Source organism: Sapajus apella, unplaced genomic scaffold (genome assembly GCF_009761245.1).
Source record: "Sapajus apella isolate SASKATOON/1434 unplaced genomic scaffold, GSC_monkey_1.0 scaffold6, whole genome shotgun sequence".
NCBI classification, from domain to species: Eukaryota; Metazoa; Chordata; class Mammalia; order Primates; family Cebidae; genus Sapajus; species Sapajus apella.
The window spans coordinates 7742898-7762509 of record NW_022436946.1 but is presented as its reverse complement, the minus strand read 5'-3'; the positions used below and the strand labels follow the sequence as shown (position 1 = coordinate 7762509).

At 36.5% G+C, this 19612-nt stretch overlaps 1 protein-coding gene across 10 annotated transcripts in view; it reads left to right on the top strand.

Moving 5' to 3' along the window:
• ADGRG6 (adhesion G protein-coupled receptor G6) overlaps nt 1–18976 on the top strand; it is a 136886-nt gene extending 117910 nt beyond the window's left edge. For 5 of the 10 annotated variants that reach the window (XM_032274597.1, XM_032274594.1, XM_032274595.1 and 2 more), the window contains 3 exons: nt 10148–10249; nt 10923–11075; nt 15987–16183. In XM_032274597.1, the coding sequence (XP_032130488.1) occupies nt 10148–10249; nt 10923–11075; nt 15987–16165 (434 nt within the window). In that variant the 3' untranslated portion in view covers nt 16166–16183. Of the gene's footprint in view, nt 1–10147; nt 10250–10922; nt 11076–13601; nt 13648–15986 lie in introns of all 10 variants that reach the window. The other 5 variants (XM_032274599.1, XM_032274602.1, XM_032274600.1 and 2 more) reach the window with 3 other exon arrangements.
• The last annotated feature ends 636 nt before the right edge of the window (nt 18977–19612 follow it).

The window sequence follows — 19612 nt, the reverse complement described above, 5'->3', positions numbered from 1 at the left end:
GCTAAGTCTACTGTGGTGTCAGGGCATGTATTAGTTCATTTTCACTCTGCTGATGAACACATACCTGAGACTGGGCAATTTACAAAAGAAATAGGTTTAGCTGGACTCACAGTTCCACATGGCTGGGGAAACCTCACAATCGTGGTGGGAAGCAAGGAGGAACAAATCACATCTTACGTAGATGGCAGTAGGCAAAGAGAGTGTGCAGAAAAGCTCCAATTTTTAAAGTCATCGGATCTTGTGAAATTCATTCACTATCACAAGAACAGCCCAGGAAAGACCTGCCCTCATAATTCAATCACCTCCCACCAGGTTCCTCCCATGATGCATCAGAATTGTGGGAGTTACAAATCAAGATGAGATTTGGGTGGGGACACAGCCAAACCATATTATTCCACCCTGGCCCCTCCCATATCTCATGTCCTCACATTTGAAAACCAATCACACCCTTCCCAACAGTCCCCCAAAGTCTTAACTCATGTCACCATTAATTCAAAAGTCCACAGTCCATCATCTCATCTGAGATAAGGCAAATCCCTTCCACCTGTGAGCCTATAAAATCAAAAGCAAGTTAGTTACTCCCTAGATACAATGGGGGATACAGGCATTGAGTAAATACTGCCGTTCTAATGGGAGAAATTGGCCAAAACAAAGGGGCTACAGACCCCATCCAAGACCAAAATACAGGAGGGCAGTCAAATCTTAAGGTTCCAAAATGATCTCCTTTTACTCCATGTCTTGTGTCTGGGTCACACTGATGCAACAGGTGGATTCCCTGGTCTTGGGCAGCTCCATCCTTGAGGCTTTGCAGGGTATAGCCTCCCTCGCATCTGCTTTCATGGGCTGTCATTGAGTGTCTGCAGCTTTTCCAGTCACACAGTGCAGGCTGTTGGTGGATCTGCCATTCTGGGATCTGGAAGATGGTGGCCCTCTTCTCATAGCTTCACTAGGCAGTGCCCCATATGGATTCTGTGGGACTCTGACCCCATATTTCCCTTCTGCACTGCCCTAGCAGACATTTTCCACGAGGGAATGACTTTTGATAGATTTCTTGTCACATTTGTTTATATCTTCAAAACTTTGGCTCGAGCATGTTAAACAATCCATTTAATCTTTTAGTATTCTTGGAAATATATGAAGGAATATTTGTTTATAAACACATATACATGTGTAATTATATGGGTACTCAAATAAATTTGAAGAGTCTCATATAAACTTTTACATATGCTTTATTTTTAATTTGTATGCTTTATATTTTTATTTCTAGCATGTATTTTATTTTATATACACTTATAACTGTATAATATAATTGCCAAAAATTATGTTAAATGAGTATCAGAAAGTTATTACTATCTGTGTGATTATAAAAATTTTATCTACTTACATAATTAAATGAAGTAATGAATTGAATCAAGGCTGAAACAAAATTTATTATTTTCTAATTATCCACAGGATATTGATTTGTTCTTTAATTTTACCTACTGTATTAGTCAGCTTTCACACTGCTATAAAGAACTTCTTTGAGACTGGGTAATTTATAAAGGAAAGAGGTTTCACTGACTCACAGTTCCACATGGCTAGGGAGGCCTCAGGAAACTTAAAATCATGGCAAAAGGGGAAGCAGGCATGTCTTACATGGCACAGGCAAGAGAGAATGTGTGAAGGAGGACCTGCCAAACACTTATAAAACCATCAGATCTCATGAGAACTCACTCACTATCACAAGAACAGCATGAGGGAACTGTCCCCATGATCCAGGCACCTCCCATCAGGTCCCTCCTTCAATGTGTGGGGATTATGAAGATTACAATTCAAGATGAGATTTGGGTGGGGACACAGAGCCAAACCATATCACCTACTTCATTTGATTAAGTTACTCAGTAAACATTCTGTTGAGATTTTTTTCCTGCCAAAATTAAAAAAATAAATGCACCTTCTCAATATGGTTGAGTTACACATCTATCTGCTTTTGCTATTTTTGCTGCTTTGCAGGATGAAACTGGCATATCACTATATTACAATTTTTAATATGTTCTTAAGAATACAAGCAGAAAATTTTATGGTATACAAATTGTTATGCAGCAGAGAATAGTCTACTTCCATTTAAAAAAGAGCTGTCACTAACTATACATTAAATGAGTATAGGATAATTTAATCTCTTACCCTTATTCAGCATAAGTAATTTAGAGAAATGCAGATTATTATTATTATTCTATTGGTAAACTAAGAAAATTAAGTCAAAGTATGTGGTGAAATATGCTGAATGTCGGTGAAATATGCTGAATGTCAGTGAAATCTCCCTTGCCGCTGGAGGCTGAGGTTAGGAAACTCATGAAAGTTGAGCTGTTACATAATCACATGCACAATACACATATTGAATTGTTGCCAAGGTAAAGATATGACCCACCAATTCAGCCCCTCACAAGTGAAACATCAGTTTGGCTGAGACATTACACACTGCAAGGAAATAAATTACTCACCCTTTGGCAGGGCATTTTGTGCCACAGAAAAATAATTTTCTAAAGGGCACCTTGGTTGTATGAAAGGAGGATTTAAGAAGTTTCGAGAGACAGCCATAAACCCTTGAAGATCCCTAGCCCCATAGCCAGCTGACTGTGCCTGTGTGACTACTGAAAAGAGGAGCTGTTTAAAGATTTGGACACAGGCTACTAAGGAGCTCAGAGAGCATCTAGACCAATTTGGTCAAAACTCAGTGGTACTTAGAGTATGTGGCCACTTCTGCTCAAATATCTGCTATAACTAATTCTTGACCGATTTTTCTCATCAAAACTCCAGAACTGATCAGGTGCAGTGGCTCATGCCTGTAATACCAGTGCTTTGGGAGACCTAGGAAGGAGGGTTTCTTGAGGCCAGGAGTTCAAGACCAGCCTGGGTAACCTGGTGATACCCCATCTTTACAAAAATAAAAATAGAAAAATTAGATGTGGAGGTGTGCGTGTATTCCAAGCTACTTAGGAAGTTGAGGCAAGAGGATTGTTTGAGCCTAGAAGTTCAAGGTTACAGTGAGCTATGGTCATGCTACTATACTCCAGCCTGGGTGACAGAGTGAGATCCTGTCTCAGGGAAAAAAAGAAAATGAAAACAAAAATCTTCCAGAGTATGTTATGCTCATGACCTGATTAAGACACCTGTCATTACTACCCACTCTAATGCTGTCTCACATTCCTCAAGTTATCTATATCTGCAGTCTTCCCTTTAATTGTATTTCTGGATATTTATTATCCAAGGGAAGAAAAAGTCACCTTAGAATATTCATCCAGTTTATTGATGATAATTCTGCTGAAAGTGTCAGTGATCTTTAGTTGTTAAAGAACTCTAAGAGATGAGGACCCAAGGTTGTCTGGTTCCTCCCTCTCTACCTAGATGCTGCTTCAAAGGAACTTTTTAGAGCAGAAGTAAATGACTGTGTGTTGCCTCGAGTTTTACTGTAGAGTGGTCTCTAAAGAAACTGTATCTAGCAATTCTTTAACTGTTGATAACCAAGAAGATATGAGAACATCCCTTTGACTACTCATTTTACATTTGGCCTAGAAAGCGATGGATCATTGCCTCAAACAAGCAAAAGGAATGAATTCTATGTGGGAGCCAAATTTCTAGCCTAAATATCTAAGTGTATCTTTTCCCCCTGAATAGTTAAATAGCTCTAACAAGGCCGAGGTTAAACACAAGCTCATATAATCTACAGTGAATGTAATGCCAATACTTAGAAGTAAGTTTATTATTATTTTTCAAACATGCTACTTGAATGTGTTCTCTGGTAGATGAAAGGATTAGATATCAAAAGTTAAATTCACTACTTGAGATGTTTCAGAATGTTTCTCATTCCGACTTTAGAAAACCTTCTCGGCTATTTATTTGCCATCTTCCTTCACTGTATTTTCTGAATCAGCCTTGGCCCATAAGAGTCTTTCTTTAGGAGTATTTGACAAGTTGGCATTTAATACATTTTCTGTCCTAACAGCTCCCATAGGCCCACTTTCAGCAATTGTGTGTTGCTTGCACTTTTGCCAATACAATTAAAAATATTATTTATTTTAATTGAGGAAATTGAAAATTTTACTGAGAATTAAAACATTTTCAATTCATAATTATAGTTTGTTGTTTTTTTTTAAGGTAAGCATATACCTCTGGTTAGTGAAAGAAGCGAAGGCAGGGCTAAGAGTGTGTTGAGAGTTTAGGGGGCTGATTAGAAATCTGCTGATTTAACAAGTGTCAAGTTTTGTTTTCTTATTCTAGCGTGGAATGGATTCTTAAAATAAAGAATCAAGGCAGTTATCAAGCTAAGGAAACTAATTCTAAGGAACTTTGACTTGGATTCTCCAAAGTGGCAGTTTTCCAGGCTAAAATGCACCAAAAAAAACGTCTATCATGAGCTTTCTTTTGTGATATATGAAGGTTTCTTGAAACTGACCCTAGCTTTTCAGGATAATGTAAAAGCTTTACCTCTGCATTCAATCTTTTGGGCCATTTTAGCTTCCACCTTTTATGGGCAATGTTAAATAGAGCTTCAGGTACTATGAAGAGTAAAGCTTGATTGTTCAGGTCCCAGTCACATCCTAATACTCTTTCCCGAAGGCTAGAAGAGCATATTCTTCCTAGGTGGTATGAAGATTAGCAAAGGGAAAAAAAGGGTGGAAAGAAAGCAGAGGCTGGGTACAGTGGCTCATACCTGTAATCCCAGCACTCTGGGAGGCCGAGGCGGGTGGACCACTAGCTCAGGAGTTTGAGACCAGCCTGGCAAATACAGTAAAACCCCATCTCTACTAAAAATACAAAAATTAGCTGGGCATGGTGGTGCACACCTGCAATCCCAGCTACTCAGGAGACTAAGGCAAGAGAATTGCTTGAACACAGGAGGCAGAAATTGCAGTGAACTGAAACCACGCCATTGCACTCCAGCCTGGGCAACAGAGTGACTGTTTCCCCTCAACTCACCAAAAAGAAAGAAGGAAACAGAGACTGGAATGAGAAGTGAAACAGATTTTCTTGGTTGTCAATGTAGAACTCTATTAAAGTTTGTGATTTTAGTTTTGCTCTGACACCAAGATCTGTAAGTAGATGGAGGGAAAAAAACTCAGAATTTAAGAGGGAATAGCCATATTTTCTCACACTGGCCTCCAAAGGCCCTTAGATCTCTCTGGCATCATTTTCTACTGCTCCTTCCTGAAGTGTTCATGATTTCTTTCCATATTGCTTGTGTGCAGTGTTACAGATGGGGATGCCTGCCACACTGCCCACTTCTGAACTCTAAAAGGGGTATTTTGTCCTGAAGGAATTTTGGTATAATGTTTATTACCAGACTAACTTAAGTTCATAGGAAAAGGGCTAGTTACATCAAATAGTAAAATAATGTATTATGAGAATCCTATTTAGAATAGAAATGCATATTTCTATTTTATAATAGATATTTAAATATTTCTATTTTAAATAGATATTTTAAATAGAAATGTATCTCAAGACTACAGGTTTGATCATATTTATATTATAAATGCAATAGCTTAGAATTTAAAACATATTCATTCCTAAGAATTCAAATTTATTGTGCTTATTATCAATTTTATTCCATAACATCACAATTCATAGTAGAAGGTAGAGCATTTAAATGATTTCTCCTCTCCAGTGTTCCTAAAACTTATTGAGTGCCTGAGCATTTACAGACCACAATGGTTACTTAAAAATAGACAATGTTATTTAATGTTATATAATATGTTGTAAGGCAGCACTCTACAATCTAAAAAACTGTTTTATTAAGTCAGTCTTATCTTTAACCTCATCCTTTCTGACTGTGGTCAGCATCTGATTCTCAAAATAATTCACATTTTAGTACCCCAACAAGGCTAAAAACCTGAATCTGTGATCTAGTATTTTTCTGATGTTCTCAAAACACCAGACACAGCCTCTGATTTTTTTTTTCCAGGGTGTATAACATACAGAGAAACTACTAAGTTTTACAAAGGAGTAGTAGTATATTAAGGGAAGTAACATTCAGCAATTTTTACTTCTACCCGCAACTATTAATCATTTGCACAATGTGAGGCCCTATAATCATGTCTGGATTAATGCCTAGGAACAAAAGACCTTCATTTAAGTTTATAATCCCCTCCGGCTCTAAAATGTGACCCTGTTAAACAATTGTTTAAGAATACGCAGTTACGTATATTTCTAGCTGTGTGACAAAAATACCTCCAAGAAAAAATTCTGGAAATCCGACCCTGTTAAAGGAAAATGAGTAAGCTGAGACACTGTGGACTTCCTCCTCCAGTCTGCAGCCTCCTTCATCTGTAGCCTCTATTGACCTTACTTCAGGCTTCCTTCAATCCACTCTACTCTGTGACTGCCGCCTCCCTCTTCAAAACTTAAAAGGATCTAGTAACCCATTCAAATTAGGTATACACTTTTGTTTATTCAAAGTGCTATTGAAAGGATTTATTGTATTGGCAGCCTGGTTAGGGAATGTGGTAGGTATGGAAAGGCTTTGAAAAGCAATGAGATTTAGTCACGTAGAGTGTGAGGATGAAATCCTAACTGAATGATATCCACTCCCTACGTCCTGGGAAGGAGGATCAGCCTGCAGAGCCTGCTCTGAGGGATGGAGGAAAAATCTGTCCTTACTCTGAGACTTGTCATGCCCTAGCATAGTCCAGGCCAGTGTGTAGCCCGTGCCCTCTCCAACTCTTCCTCCCCAACGTGGAGCACAGGGACTTTCAGGAGGTGCTTGTTTGCTTTCTAAATAATTGAAATTTATTCATCATATTTATTAGAGCTTTTCTTTTGTTAAATTAGAACTTCCCAGCCCGTCACAGTGGCTCATGCCTGTGCTTTGGGAGGCTGAGGCAGGAGAATCGTTTGAGGCCAGGCATTCTAAACCAGCCTGAGCAACATAGCGAGACCCTCATCTCTACAAAACATTAGTTAGATGTGATGGCACATGCCTGTTGTCCTAGCTACTTGAGAAGCTGAGGCAGGAGAATTGCTTGAGCCCAGGAGTTCAAGGCTGCAGTGAGCTACAGTTGCACCACTATACTCCAGCCTGGGAAACACAGCAAGACCCAGTCTCTTAAGAAAAAAAAAAAGGAACTCCTCTACTCTGTCTGATATAACATTTCAAATAAATAGATCACTAGGATTTATTTCCTTTACAAATTGGTTCATTACCAATAAAGTATTAGTAATAAATTATATAGTAATAACATTTATGTAAATATGTATATAACCATATATTAATATCAAGTGACATAGTAATATAAATGCAATACAGTATTAGTTAGGTCATTGCATGCCTTATATATACTTCTCAGAGATCAACATATTTGAATTTCCCAGAAATTTTTGTAAGAGCTGATCATCCATTTGAAATCAATGACCAAATATAGTCAGTACTTTCATAGTGGCATTCTTCTGCAAGTCAAAATATGTAATGATTCTTTAGTAATTTAAATAGAAATTTATAGACAGCACCTATTAATTATCAGGGCTTGTGCTCAGGGCTTGCTAATCACCAAACAACAAGCTGCCAAACCCAAAGGAGAATCAACCTAGAGTCATTTTACTGTGGTCACGACCCATCCTGTAGAAATTAAGCAAGCTCCTTTTCCATATTAACATTTGTAATTTATTCTGAAAATTAAGGGCCACTTTGAATCTTTATACTAAAAAAAAAAAAAAAAAAAAAAAAAAGCGTGTAAGCATAACCTTAGATATCTTTTGCAAATTTAACTAAACACATCTAAAAAGAGTACTGTTAAGATTTTTTTCCACTTTTTCCATTGTACAAGCTACAGTGTAGTTTTCTTAATGAATACTCCATATTCAAAAGGAACATATAACTTTTAATGGTCCCTTAAAGGGACTGTCATAAGTTTTGTGCCATTCCATACTAGACCCTTTGCCCCATGAATACAAGGATTGTCTACCTTGTTCATCTTTGAATCTCCAACTCCTAAAACTCAGTGCCTCATGCTTAGCAGTGCTTAATATAGTCACCGAATCAGTTACCCTTCCTGGAAACTTCCCTCACTGCCCTACTGAACTTAAGGTTCAGTTCAAGCCCTAGATCCCCTAAAAACCCCTCACTTATATAGATATACTGCTTAGTATTTTACGGGGACACAACCTCAGCAACTTACTTGCATGCTTTTCAGAAACTTTTCCCTTAACTGTATTTTCATTTCACTCCTATTACCTCTTAATTTGACTGTTCACTCCTATTTTTAACCTCCCATCTCCAAACACATTTTTAACACATTAGTGTGTACATGTAAGCATTCAATTAACTCATATAGACTACATGATTGATTGATCTTGTTTACCATTCATTCCATCAATAAACATTTGTCAAGTTCCTACTTAGTTCTTGGAACAGCCAGCACAGTATTGAATATACAAATATCCCTGTTCTCTTGGAGCATATTATCTGCTAGGAAGAGACAGTCAAGCAAAGGAATAAATGAATAAATGAGGAATACAAGAATGGTAGGTACTGAGGAGTGCTGTGAAACAAATAGGTATGTGAAAGGGAGTAACGAAATGTTAAAATTAAAAAATAAATAGTTGATGAGGGCCTCTTTGAGGAGTTAACAGTTGGTCTGAGACCTGAATGATAGGAACGTGTTATGGAAAGATCTGGAAGAAGAGCGTTTAGTGTGGTATTGGGCTGGAATGAGCTGGACACATTGAGAAATAAAGGGATGTGTGTGTGGTTTGGGGGTCATGATTGCAAGGACTTCTTTTCAGAATACCTGGGATGTGAGATGCTGCCTGGTGGAAATACTGCCCATTGAAGATGTCCTATGAGCAATGTGTGTTGGAATCCTGGTTTAGGGGTAGAGGAGAGAAAGGAACAGAACCAAATATAAAAATCAGTATGTGGTGCTTATATTTTAGAAGTGCTAGTACCCAAAGTGACAGTGTAACCGTAGAAGAGATGAACATTACAAGTCATAGGCATGTAAATCTTTTTAGAGTAAAGCAGAAGAATCTGCTAAAGAGACCAAGAAGGAATCTCCAGCAAATTAGGAAGAAAAGTGATAGAAAATGACCTTGAGAATGAAGGGCCGTTTGTGTTGAGTGCTGTTGAAAGGTCTAGTAAAGTGGTCATGGGAAACTCAGCAACAAGGGAGTTGCCACCATTCTTAATAAGAGCAGTCGTTGTGGGGTCGTGGATGTGGATAGCAGTCTGTTTGGAGTGCGCAGAACAGAGAAGGTGTTGGAAAAAGCTGAGACAGCAAAGGTTAACCATTTCAAGAAATTTTATTGGGAAAGGGAATAAAGAGGTTGAAACTGAAAGAAAATTGGAGGTTAAGGGAGGAATTTTTTGTTTGTTGTTTAAAAAGTGTTTTAACAGTACATTAGCAAGTTAATGGCAATAACCAAGTATAGTGGAATAGAGAGAAAAAGTGATGACACCTCAACAAGAGGGTTAAAATGCAGAAGCAAATGCCATGAAAAGTTAAAAGGGATTGGCTTCTAAGACACAAATGACACAGTTAGATTTTGATAGGCACAAAGTGACTATAAATATGAAGACTATTTCTCATTATGGAAATATTTCTGTGTTAAAATCTTGAAAAGCTAAAGCAGTCCAGGTGGAGTCACATGATTTTGATGATTTGGGGCCATGTTTCAATGGCAAAAATGCCACTTTTCTATGGCCCAAGCTAATATACTATGAGTATAACTACAATATACATTCGTAAAATAGCTCAGAATACACAAATTGAAACAGATGATGAGCTTATGTGTGTTTTCCATTTTCTCTTTGATTAAAATATGTACAGAAAGTATAATAATTTTAGGACAAATATATGGGAAATATTAAATACTTCTAAAATTGAATGTTGCTTATTTCGTCTTGGTTTTTAGGTTAAGTCATAATGAATGCTGAACGGAACAGGCAAAGACAGAATCAGATCCCAGTGGTTATTCTAGTTTTATCAGAGCCTTTGTGTTCCCTTCTAAAGAATTAAAGTGCCTGCTACATACTGCAGGATTCATTTCCTTAAGATCTTTGTTTCTTAGTGATTCAGATGTAAAAAATTTAAAATTAAAATGAATTCGTGTATTTTATAAGATTTCTCTTTAAAGATGTGTCAGTTGGCTTAAATATTTATATTTTCTTTTGTCACAGGCTTATTTATATTCATCTTCCACTGTGCTATGAAGGAGAATGTTCAGAAACAGTGGCGGCGGCATCTCTGCTGTGGTAGATTTCGGTTAGCAGATAACTCAGGTAAAGGGTTGTTTAAATTTTACATCTAAAAGTAGATGGGAAAGTTTGTCATTCTGTCTTTCATTGTCAGAGCAACCCAGTCCCAAAGGGAGCAATCTATTGAAGTGGCGCATGTGAAGATGCCTAGTTGGAGTTGTAGAACATGAGGACTGGAAGAGATCTGAGGACTTTAGGCCCAACCCTTCTATTCTGCAGAGGGGAAGCATGAATTCCATACAAGTTATATGAGTAGCCCAAGGTTTGATGTCTAATTTAACAACCAGATACCCAGAGTTTCCATTACACCAGACTCATCTTTCCATATTTTGTAGATCCCCAATTACATTATTAGACAAAGAGATTTTTCTCAGTATCAAAAAAAAAAAAAAAAAAAAAAACCTGAAAAAAACCACACTTTGTCTTTCTTTTTCTCCTTTGTCTTTCTTTTTCTTTTTACCATCAGTGGTTACTTCTCACTCTTAGGATATTGAAAGTGAGATTTTAAACAGTGCATATACAAAGTCAAAGTAAGAAATTTTCAGTTTCTTCTTGTTTACATGCCAGTCTCTTCTCTTAGCCATTGCCAGCATATCAGAAAATCAGATGCTCCAGATAAAAAATGCAGTGATGATTTTTCAGAACAGAACATATTTCCTGTAAAGCAGATTGATAGAGTGATGTCACTTTTTTACAGATTGGAGTAAGACAGCTACCAATATCATCAAGAAAAGTTCTGATAATCTAGGAAAATCTTTGTCTTCAAGCTCCATTGGTTCCAACTCAACCTATCTTACGTCCAAATCTAAATCCAGCTCTACCACCTATTTCAAAAGGAATAGCCACACAGGTGAGTCTAAAGATGTCCTTGAGTTTAGTGCTTGTCACATTTTCATTGCAAAAATTGGCATATCATGAAGATTGATGGATCACAGTGCCTGAGAGGGTACATCTTTTAGATTTATGAAAATAAAAATCTGTTCAAAGACATTATCCAACACTTTTATGAATATTTCATCCTTTTAAAAATTTTGTAACTCAAACTCTAGGTATATAATCATAATATTATTCACTCTGTATATTATTGTAACTTCATCATTTGATTCAAAACTTAGTTTTCTTTAAATAATGGTATTTTGTTTAAAAAGTTATATCTTTATTTTTAAAATTAAAAAATTGAATTACAGATTATTTTAGCAGACTGTGATAGTTACTGGACAAGTTGTCATGGGAACAGGAAGAAATAATACATAGGACATATATTTTATTTAAGACCTAATTCCTTAACCATTGCAAATGTTATTAACAACTGCTCTTTAAATCACTGATTACATATGAATGAACATAATATTTGGAAAGTGATACAAGGCTGTAAGAAACATTGTCTTTCTTAATACCCTGTTCTTTCATGATATTTGCAATTACTGCACATTCTGACACTGAACATTTATGTAAAAAGTCCTGATGACGCCATGGAAATAAAGAATATTTTAAGCCAGGTACTATGGCACATGCCTGGAGTCCCAACTGCTCTGGCAGCTAAGATGGGAAGATTGCTTGCACCTTGGAATTCAGGCTGCAGTGAGTTATGATTATGCCACTGCACCACAGCCTGGGCAACATAGCAAGATCCCATCTAAAAAAAATAGTAATATTTTGCAGCACTTGATAATGAATGATGTGAAAATGTGTAACCTTTTAATACTTTCAAAGGGAAATAATAGAATTACTACTTTTAAATACTAATTAAATCCCTGGCAGACAGCTGTCAACATTTAAAACAGAGCACTTTCCTCATTAAAGATAATTCTAAAAGGATAATGGAAATAACTTTTAAATTTTTAATTTGTTTAGCTATTAAATGTGAGCAAAGGTGAGTGGCACAGAGAAGAGTAATACTTGGCTTTTTGTAAACAGGGAGTAAGGTGTGTGATGTGTTTGTAATTGTTCATATTGCAAATAGTTGAATTACAGATGACCCTCCTGTACATTCGAATCCCATGTCCCCGTTTGTACCATCTTCTATGTCTTGCCAGTGGAGTGACCATTGCCTGGGATTCATGATAGTACTATGGAAAAAGCCTTGAGTGGTTAGAGAGTTTGTTAATTCCAAAATTAATTAAAAATCCAAGAACTTGAAGCAACTTAGGACTGCAGTTCTTAAAGCATCTTAGAGTCTAGGACATTTTGGGGGGAATTGAATTAAGGCTGTTGATTCTCTTCCAGAAAAAGGTACAGATTTTGAATCATCTTCACAATTTTGCATAAAATCAAGAAGTCTGTGCCATTCTGCCTAAGAATACCTGTGTAATGAAATTGATGACAGGTGTATAGTCTAAGATAGATTCTATTTATTTGGTCGTTCCATGGTACAAAGCATCTTTTGCTTATAATGAATTATTTTTTTTCACCTTATTGAACCAAACTTAAAATTTGATACTCATTTTGCCTCCCCTTCTAAAATACAAATCATTAATGCAGTATCAGTCAGTCATAAATAAATAGGAGTTAGACCAATTGAATGCTTTCTTCTTAAACTGAAAATAGCTGGCCTGAAGAAATGCCACTCTTAAAAGAGGAAAGACGCTAACAAGGCAGATAATTTGGAACATGAGACATTTTGGAAATATTAAGGAAAGAAAGGGCTATAGGATTTGGGGGAAAACTGACTGGAAGATAGATAAAAGAGGATATGCAGAAATGGAGGTCCAAAGGCAGACTTTACTATTTTAAAATATTGTGAGTTCTTCATTTTGTTTTGTTTTATTTTATTTTAATTTTGAGACAGAGTCTCACTCTGTTTCCCAGGCTGGAGTGCAGTGGCACACTCAGAGGCTCACTGCAGCCTCTACCTCCTGGGTTCAAGCAGTCCTCCCACCTTAGCCTCCCAAGTAGCTGGGACTACAGGTGTGCACCACCATACTTGTCTAATTTTTGTATTTTTGTAGAAATGGGGTTTCATGATCTTGTCCAGGCTAGCCTCAAACTCCTGGGCTCAAGCAATTTGCCTGCCTCAAGCCTCCCAAAGTGCTGGGATTACAGGTGTGAGCCTGTAATCAGCCTTTTGTTTTGTTTTTTTAAAGAATGCGTTAATGTTCTTGTTTCCCTTAACAAAAACAACTTGGGCTAAATGGGTTCTTGTCAACTAGGATGAGAATATAGTTAGTTATATGGTATTACTTCAATGGTGTAATAAATTCTGGTTTACAGTCAACTGACTTCCACATAGGCTTTGGCTACCCAGCCAGTTCTCAGTGGGACAGTTAGCATCCTGGGGATCACTCAGCGTATGCAAAAAGTCACTGCATATCATCATGGATATCTAGTTGGTTCATTTCTTGGAATTGATCTAGATATTCATATGTTTATGGTATAGATAATGTCTCCTAAGAGCATTCCTTCAACAAAAGTGGATCATTCAGGTAAACTTTAATTACTTTTTTGAATGCATGAATTTTTTGCAAGGTAGTAAGAGAATATGTGCATGGATTAAGCTAAGATTCTTGCTGCATCATCAAAATGGCTTGTTCTTTTCAGCTAGCACAATGACATTCCTGCATTGAGCTGGAATTTCTGAAATTTCGAATGATAGTGTGTGTTGTGCTGGCTCTTCTCTGCATGGGTTGTCTGCTAGCTGCTCCTTCTAGGAAATGTACCATGGTCTGGAGTCAGTGGATCACACATCATGTAAAATACTAATAAAACTCAGTACTTGAGAAAAGATTTGTTGTAGAACATGAGATGCTTTATTTTTCCACTGCTCTTATGGACTGCTGGATATGTCATGGTACATTCATAGAAGTCATATAAGTGAAATTGTCAATTCCAAGCCTGCTTTGTGAAGATTGTTTTCTGCTTGAAATTTCAGCATAGGTCAAATAATAGTTCATATCCCTAGCCCCTGGTTTTCAGACTTGTAACTATAATCAAAGTCTTTATTAACCATAATGTAATATCTAACCAGACGACTGGGAATAGCACATATAAAAATATAGCCCTCATTCAGAATTTTACTTTATTAAACTGTGAAGACCCATTAAATTGGATCACATCATTGAAAAGAAGCTGTTCATAATCTCTAAAAGTACATGCCACTGGAAGTTACAAAGGAAGCAGAGTGAATATATCCTTGACATCTCTCTGAGGATATGCAGTTTTCTAAAAACACCAAGCACAAATTTTTCAGTATCGATATATAAGTCAATAGAAAAATCCCCACCAGAAAACCAATGGCTAGTGAATATATGAACTGAAAGGAAGCTCAGAATCAATCAGCTTGCTGAGAGCCTAATGGGGAGGGGCCTTTCGTCATGACTCCTTGAGCCTTTTCCTCGCCAACATTGGAAAATGCTTCAGTTGTTCCACCATGCTTCAGTTTGCCCGTTCTCTCCATGAACCATCTATTCGTCTCTCTTTCATCCTTTAGTATGGGTTGAGCATCACATTTCCCTTTTCGCCCTTATTTCATTTAGTGTCTGCTTCAACACAAAATAACAGTCAAGCAATTTGAATAGTTTCCAAAGACAACAGATATCATGATGGTGATGGCTTTTACCAATTATTGGTGGATTTTAAATGTTTTGTCACATACTGAGTCCAACATATTCAAACTGTAAAATGCCTTGAAGTGAAGATTTCAATTTTGGAGCCATGATTTCTCAAAGTTTTTCAGGATAGAGTTTTTGCCTTTTCCACAATGTATAGAGAAGATACAGAGGAAACTGAATACTTTATCAAAGTTCATATGTTCTTTATCAGTGTATTTGGAGAAGGAGGTACTTCTTTCTAAAGTATATTTGGAGAAGGAGGTACTTAAAAGATATTTGTAGGATACATGAAGACAACCGTATATGTTTACAGATAATAGAGCTTAAGTGAGTTTCAGAGCATTATCTTAGCCAAATTTACAAAGTTTTTGTGTATAGGGAAATAACATTTAAATATATGATACTGAAAATTTTATTTAAAAATTATTTAGCAGTCCTTAATCAGTTGTTCTAATATTAGTGTCGTTAGCAATAGCATCACTCTAAAACTATAAGAAAATACAAATAAATCATTTTTTATTAAAATCTTTCTGGTAATAACTTTGAATGCTATAATTAAAAGAATAATTCATAAAAAGTGCCCTTTTTGCCATATTCCAATTGTTTATCCCAAAAACCATGGGAAAACATGTTCAAAGTAGCCTTTCATATTTATTTTTATTTGCTTTTATTCTCCAAAATCCTTTAATTTTATAAAATTTTTATTGTGAAAAGTGTCAAACATATATAAAAAGTAGAAAGGATACTATTAGGAATCCCCTTGTTCCCATCAACTTACAGCCAGTTATACACCCCACCCATTTTCCCTTCCTATATTATTTGAAATCATATCTTAGATATCATATCATTTCTTCCACAAGTATTTCAGCACATTTAAATTCCTTTATTATGTAGTCTTGTATATAGTGCATATATTTTTGAAGTGGTTGTCCAATTATTTTTTCATTGGCTCTGCCATATTCAAGAATATTTCTTATAGTAAGCCACAGTACAAATTACTAGAAGGCAAGTTGACATTTAGTGATTATCAGGAGCGTACTTAGAAGAAAAAAAACGTGGAAATTTAATGTTGCCTATTACCTAATCTAAGATAGAGTCAGAGCTTTATTTTCTTTTGTTCTCCTTTAATGTGCAAAACAGAGTGTACAGTATAGTGGCCTGTAGGCATCTCAACAGCTCATCTTGAACCTAATTTCTTGTATCATTTCTTGCAGACAATACTTCCATGGACAAGTCCTTGTCAAAACTGGCCCATGCTGATAGAGAACAAACATCAATCATCCCTGTTCATCAGGTCATTGATAAGGTCAAGGGTTATTGTAATGCTCATTCAGATAACTTCTATAAAAATATTATCATGTCAGACACCTTCAGCCACAGCACTAAGTTTTAATGTCTTTAATGTAAGAAAAAGAAATCAGTCTGCAGAAATGTGAAGATTTGCAATCAGTGAAAGCTGCAACTATCGATGTAAATGTGCTATTACCTAGATAACTGCATATATATGAGGAATGTATTTTGTTAAGAAGGCTTTTATGAAATTCATAATTTTTCTTTTTAATGTATTTATTCCATGGAAGAGTTGTCATCAACACTAAAACTTCAGTACTGAGAGTGAGAGCAATGTGACTCAGTAGCCCAGAAGCTATGATTTTCTAAATATGTAATTGAATCAGAATAATCATAATGCAAGGGAGACATTAAAATAGAGGCAAGGGAGAAGCCACACTGAGGACAGACCCTAGATAGAACTCATTTTACTCCACCTAATATTTACATTAGGATGTACCCATTTTCTGCATCTTCTTTCTCAACAATAAAAAATGTAACTACTTTGGATGCCCACAAATTCCATTCCAGTGTTTCTTTCTGTAAATGCAGTACCATGTTCTCATTTGCAGTGACATTTCAACCACAGGCAGAAAAGACTGTTTACTGCTTGACCCAAAGATTAAAAGGATTCTTTTTTATTTTAAATATTATACCTTCAGAACCATAACATGCTTAAGAAAGTTTTTCCAAAATATTGACCTAGATGAGGCTATATACATTTCTAATATTTTACTCATTATATTCAAGGCACAAGGCCAAAGCTTTAAGTATAATTTAATCCCATACATTCAAGTTAAGTTTAGTATCGATGCTCCATCAATGTGGACCTCCCAGGAGTTGTTTAAGAATGAATCCATTACACCTCTAATTTTGGCTCCCTACTGTATATTAAGCCCATAGGCTTGTGGGAGGAAGGAGAATTTCCATTAGCCCTGCTGTATGCAGTGGAATTTTCCTTTTAGGAGACACACAGTTGAGACTCTCTGGCTCTATCCTTGCTTTAGAGACTTTAAGATATTTCCTATTGCACAAATGAAAACCTCTTTCCCCTATTGAGAGTTTTGTTCCAAGGAATATGAAGTGAGACACATGGTGACTTATAATAATACAAATAATTTATAAACAGCTGGGTCTGCAATAGCTAGTCTAAATATTGCTTGTGTGTCAGTCCTCTGATTATAGTATGTAAGAGCCTGAGGAGGTCTGGCAAGATAGATGGTGTATTATTTATGGATCAGACTGATGCATAGAAGCCATGCATACTATTTTTCAGCTTGCCTAACTCTCAGACTATTCTGAGTAATGCCTGCTTGCTAATGAATGTGTAGGAGACCACATTGTAATTGTTCTTAGGTGATAGAGTCCTATGCGGTTTCTTAGAAATCAGTCTCAGTGCATGCTGTGCTTTTTCACATTTGTTCTGAGTTATCTGGAAAGTATCAGGTTCTGGGAGGCAACAGCAGAAGTGATAAGAAAAGGAGACATTCTGGTGTGTACCTATGCAACAATCTTGCATGTTCTTCACATGTACCCCAAAACCTAAAATGCAATTAAAAAAAAAAAAGAAAAGGAGACATTCTGTCAAAGCCAGTCTGCTTAAAGGCAAAGTCTAGAACCTGGAACCTAGAGGCCTTTTTCTCTGCACACAAAAAAACATTTTGCAGTATGAGACATGGGAGAGCTTTTAGGCTACACAGCAACCCAAGGGACTGCTCGCCTTTTGCCGAGCTTCAATCATGAAGCTATTTGCCTGGCTCCAGCAGATGATGAGATAATGAGGCAGTGGGATTTTTGTTACTGTTCCATTTTGCAACATCCTGCAACACCATCCTGGGAGACATGAGCATTACCCAGCTTGGCTTTCACAGGGGAAGGTTGTATTCAGTAGAAAAGAATAGTAAATTTAAGGTCACTGAGATTCACTACAGTAGAGCCAAATCCTTTTCAATAGGCATATATTAACAGACTGCTTATTTTGGCAGTGGTTATATATGGATGAAAACTAATCTAAGTCATTGAACATTCATATACATTTCCCCCCAAACCTTAGACATTCGTGGTAGATTTCAACTAATTAGATTAGTCAGATTTCTGCCCAAAGTGCTTATTTGGTCAATAGCAATTAAGACATACTTTCAAAAATGGCTTTGCTTTTGATTTCCACTGATATTCATATGGCTCCAGAAAAATATATTTTTTTTCATATTTGACAGTGTCAGCTCCACTTTAGAAATTTCCAATAACCAGATGAGAAAAAATTAAGAAATTGCTCAAGGGAAACATGGATTTGAAAGATTGAGCCAAATTCTATCATCAGTTCTAAGCATTCAGTTCTCATCTCCATTTAGGCCCCATCAGAACAGAGGGTCAGGAATTTAGCTGGGGAGGCTGAATTTAGTTCAACCTACCTTTGAGGATAGCATCAATTCAGACTCTCTTTCCCTTATGTTTTCTTTTCTTTTTCTCTCTTTTTAAACTATGTTGTGTTAGAGTCGTAGTCTAGGATCCTGAGATATTTTCCATTCTTGTTACCATTCACTTGCTTTGTAAAGATTTTGTCTATTGTTGGCATAGATTCTTTTGTACATATTTATTTATTTGTGTTTATACATGTCAATTGGTTTCATATCTTCGCTTGATATTGCCTAGCTTTGTTGTTTTAATTAACTTTCTATTAGAGAGACTGTATATATTTTTTCTAAATACTTTGTGAAATCACTTTTTGGTAGCAATGTCTTTGAATATGATGAATAAAAGTGACTGTGAGTGCAAATAGAGTTAGCAGTAAGAAGCTACTCTAGCTAATTTGCCATTTTACTTAAATGGAAAATGTTTTTCAAATAAATACTTATATTGTTCATGTTCCAAGTTATTCAATTTCTTTATGAGTGAATGTTTTTCCTTCTGACTCCTTAATAGGAAAAGATTATTTGACAGCTGGAAAATAACCTGCCACCAATTAAGCTAGTGATATAGGGCTACTTTGCCAAAACACTTGGAATGAGTATGTTATAGAGATCCAGTTCACTAGGGATTAATACATTTTGACGTTCTTAGAATTTCTTAGGATGACCGATGCAAAGCCACGCTCTATAGCAGATTAAAAGTAATGCAGATTTCTTTTGGGGAATGTCTTCAGCATCCTCAAAAGGGAACTCAGTCGGTAACCTGTAGAAGATAGGACCTGGGATATTTTTCTCACATATGTAGTTGCTATTTTGATGGTGAGAGGCTTAGCAAATGACACATTTTAGCCAGCTTCACTTACTTGATGAGAACAGAACCTCCCCACTTCCTTTTACTGTGGTTATTTAGGATAACTTTTTTTTGCAGTGAGCCAAAGGCCAATTTTGCTTACTGCCCTACTCAGCAAAGTGTATGCCCAGTGCAAAGTTGTGAAGTGTTTTGATGGTCACTGCTAAACCAGGTCTTCCAAGCCAATGTTCACAACTTCTGGCCAAGCCATGTTAAGAAAATAGACAAACAGTTGCTTAAGGCTCATCTACAG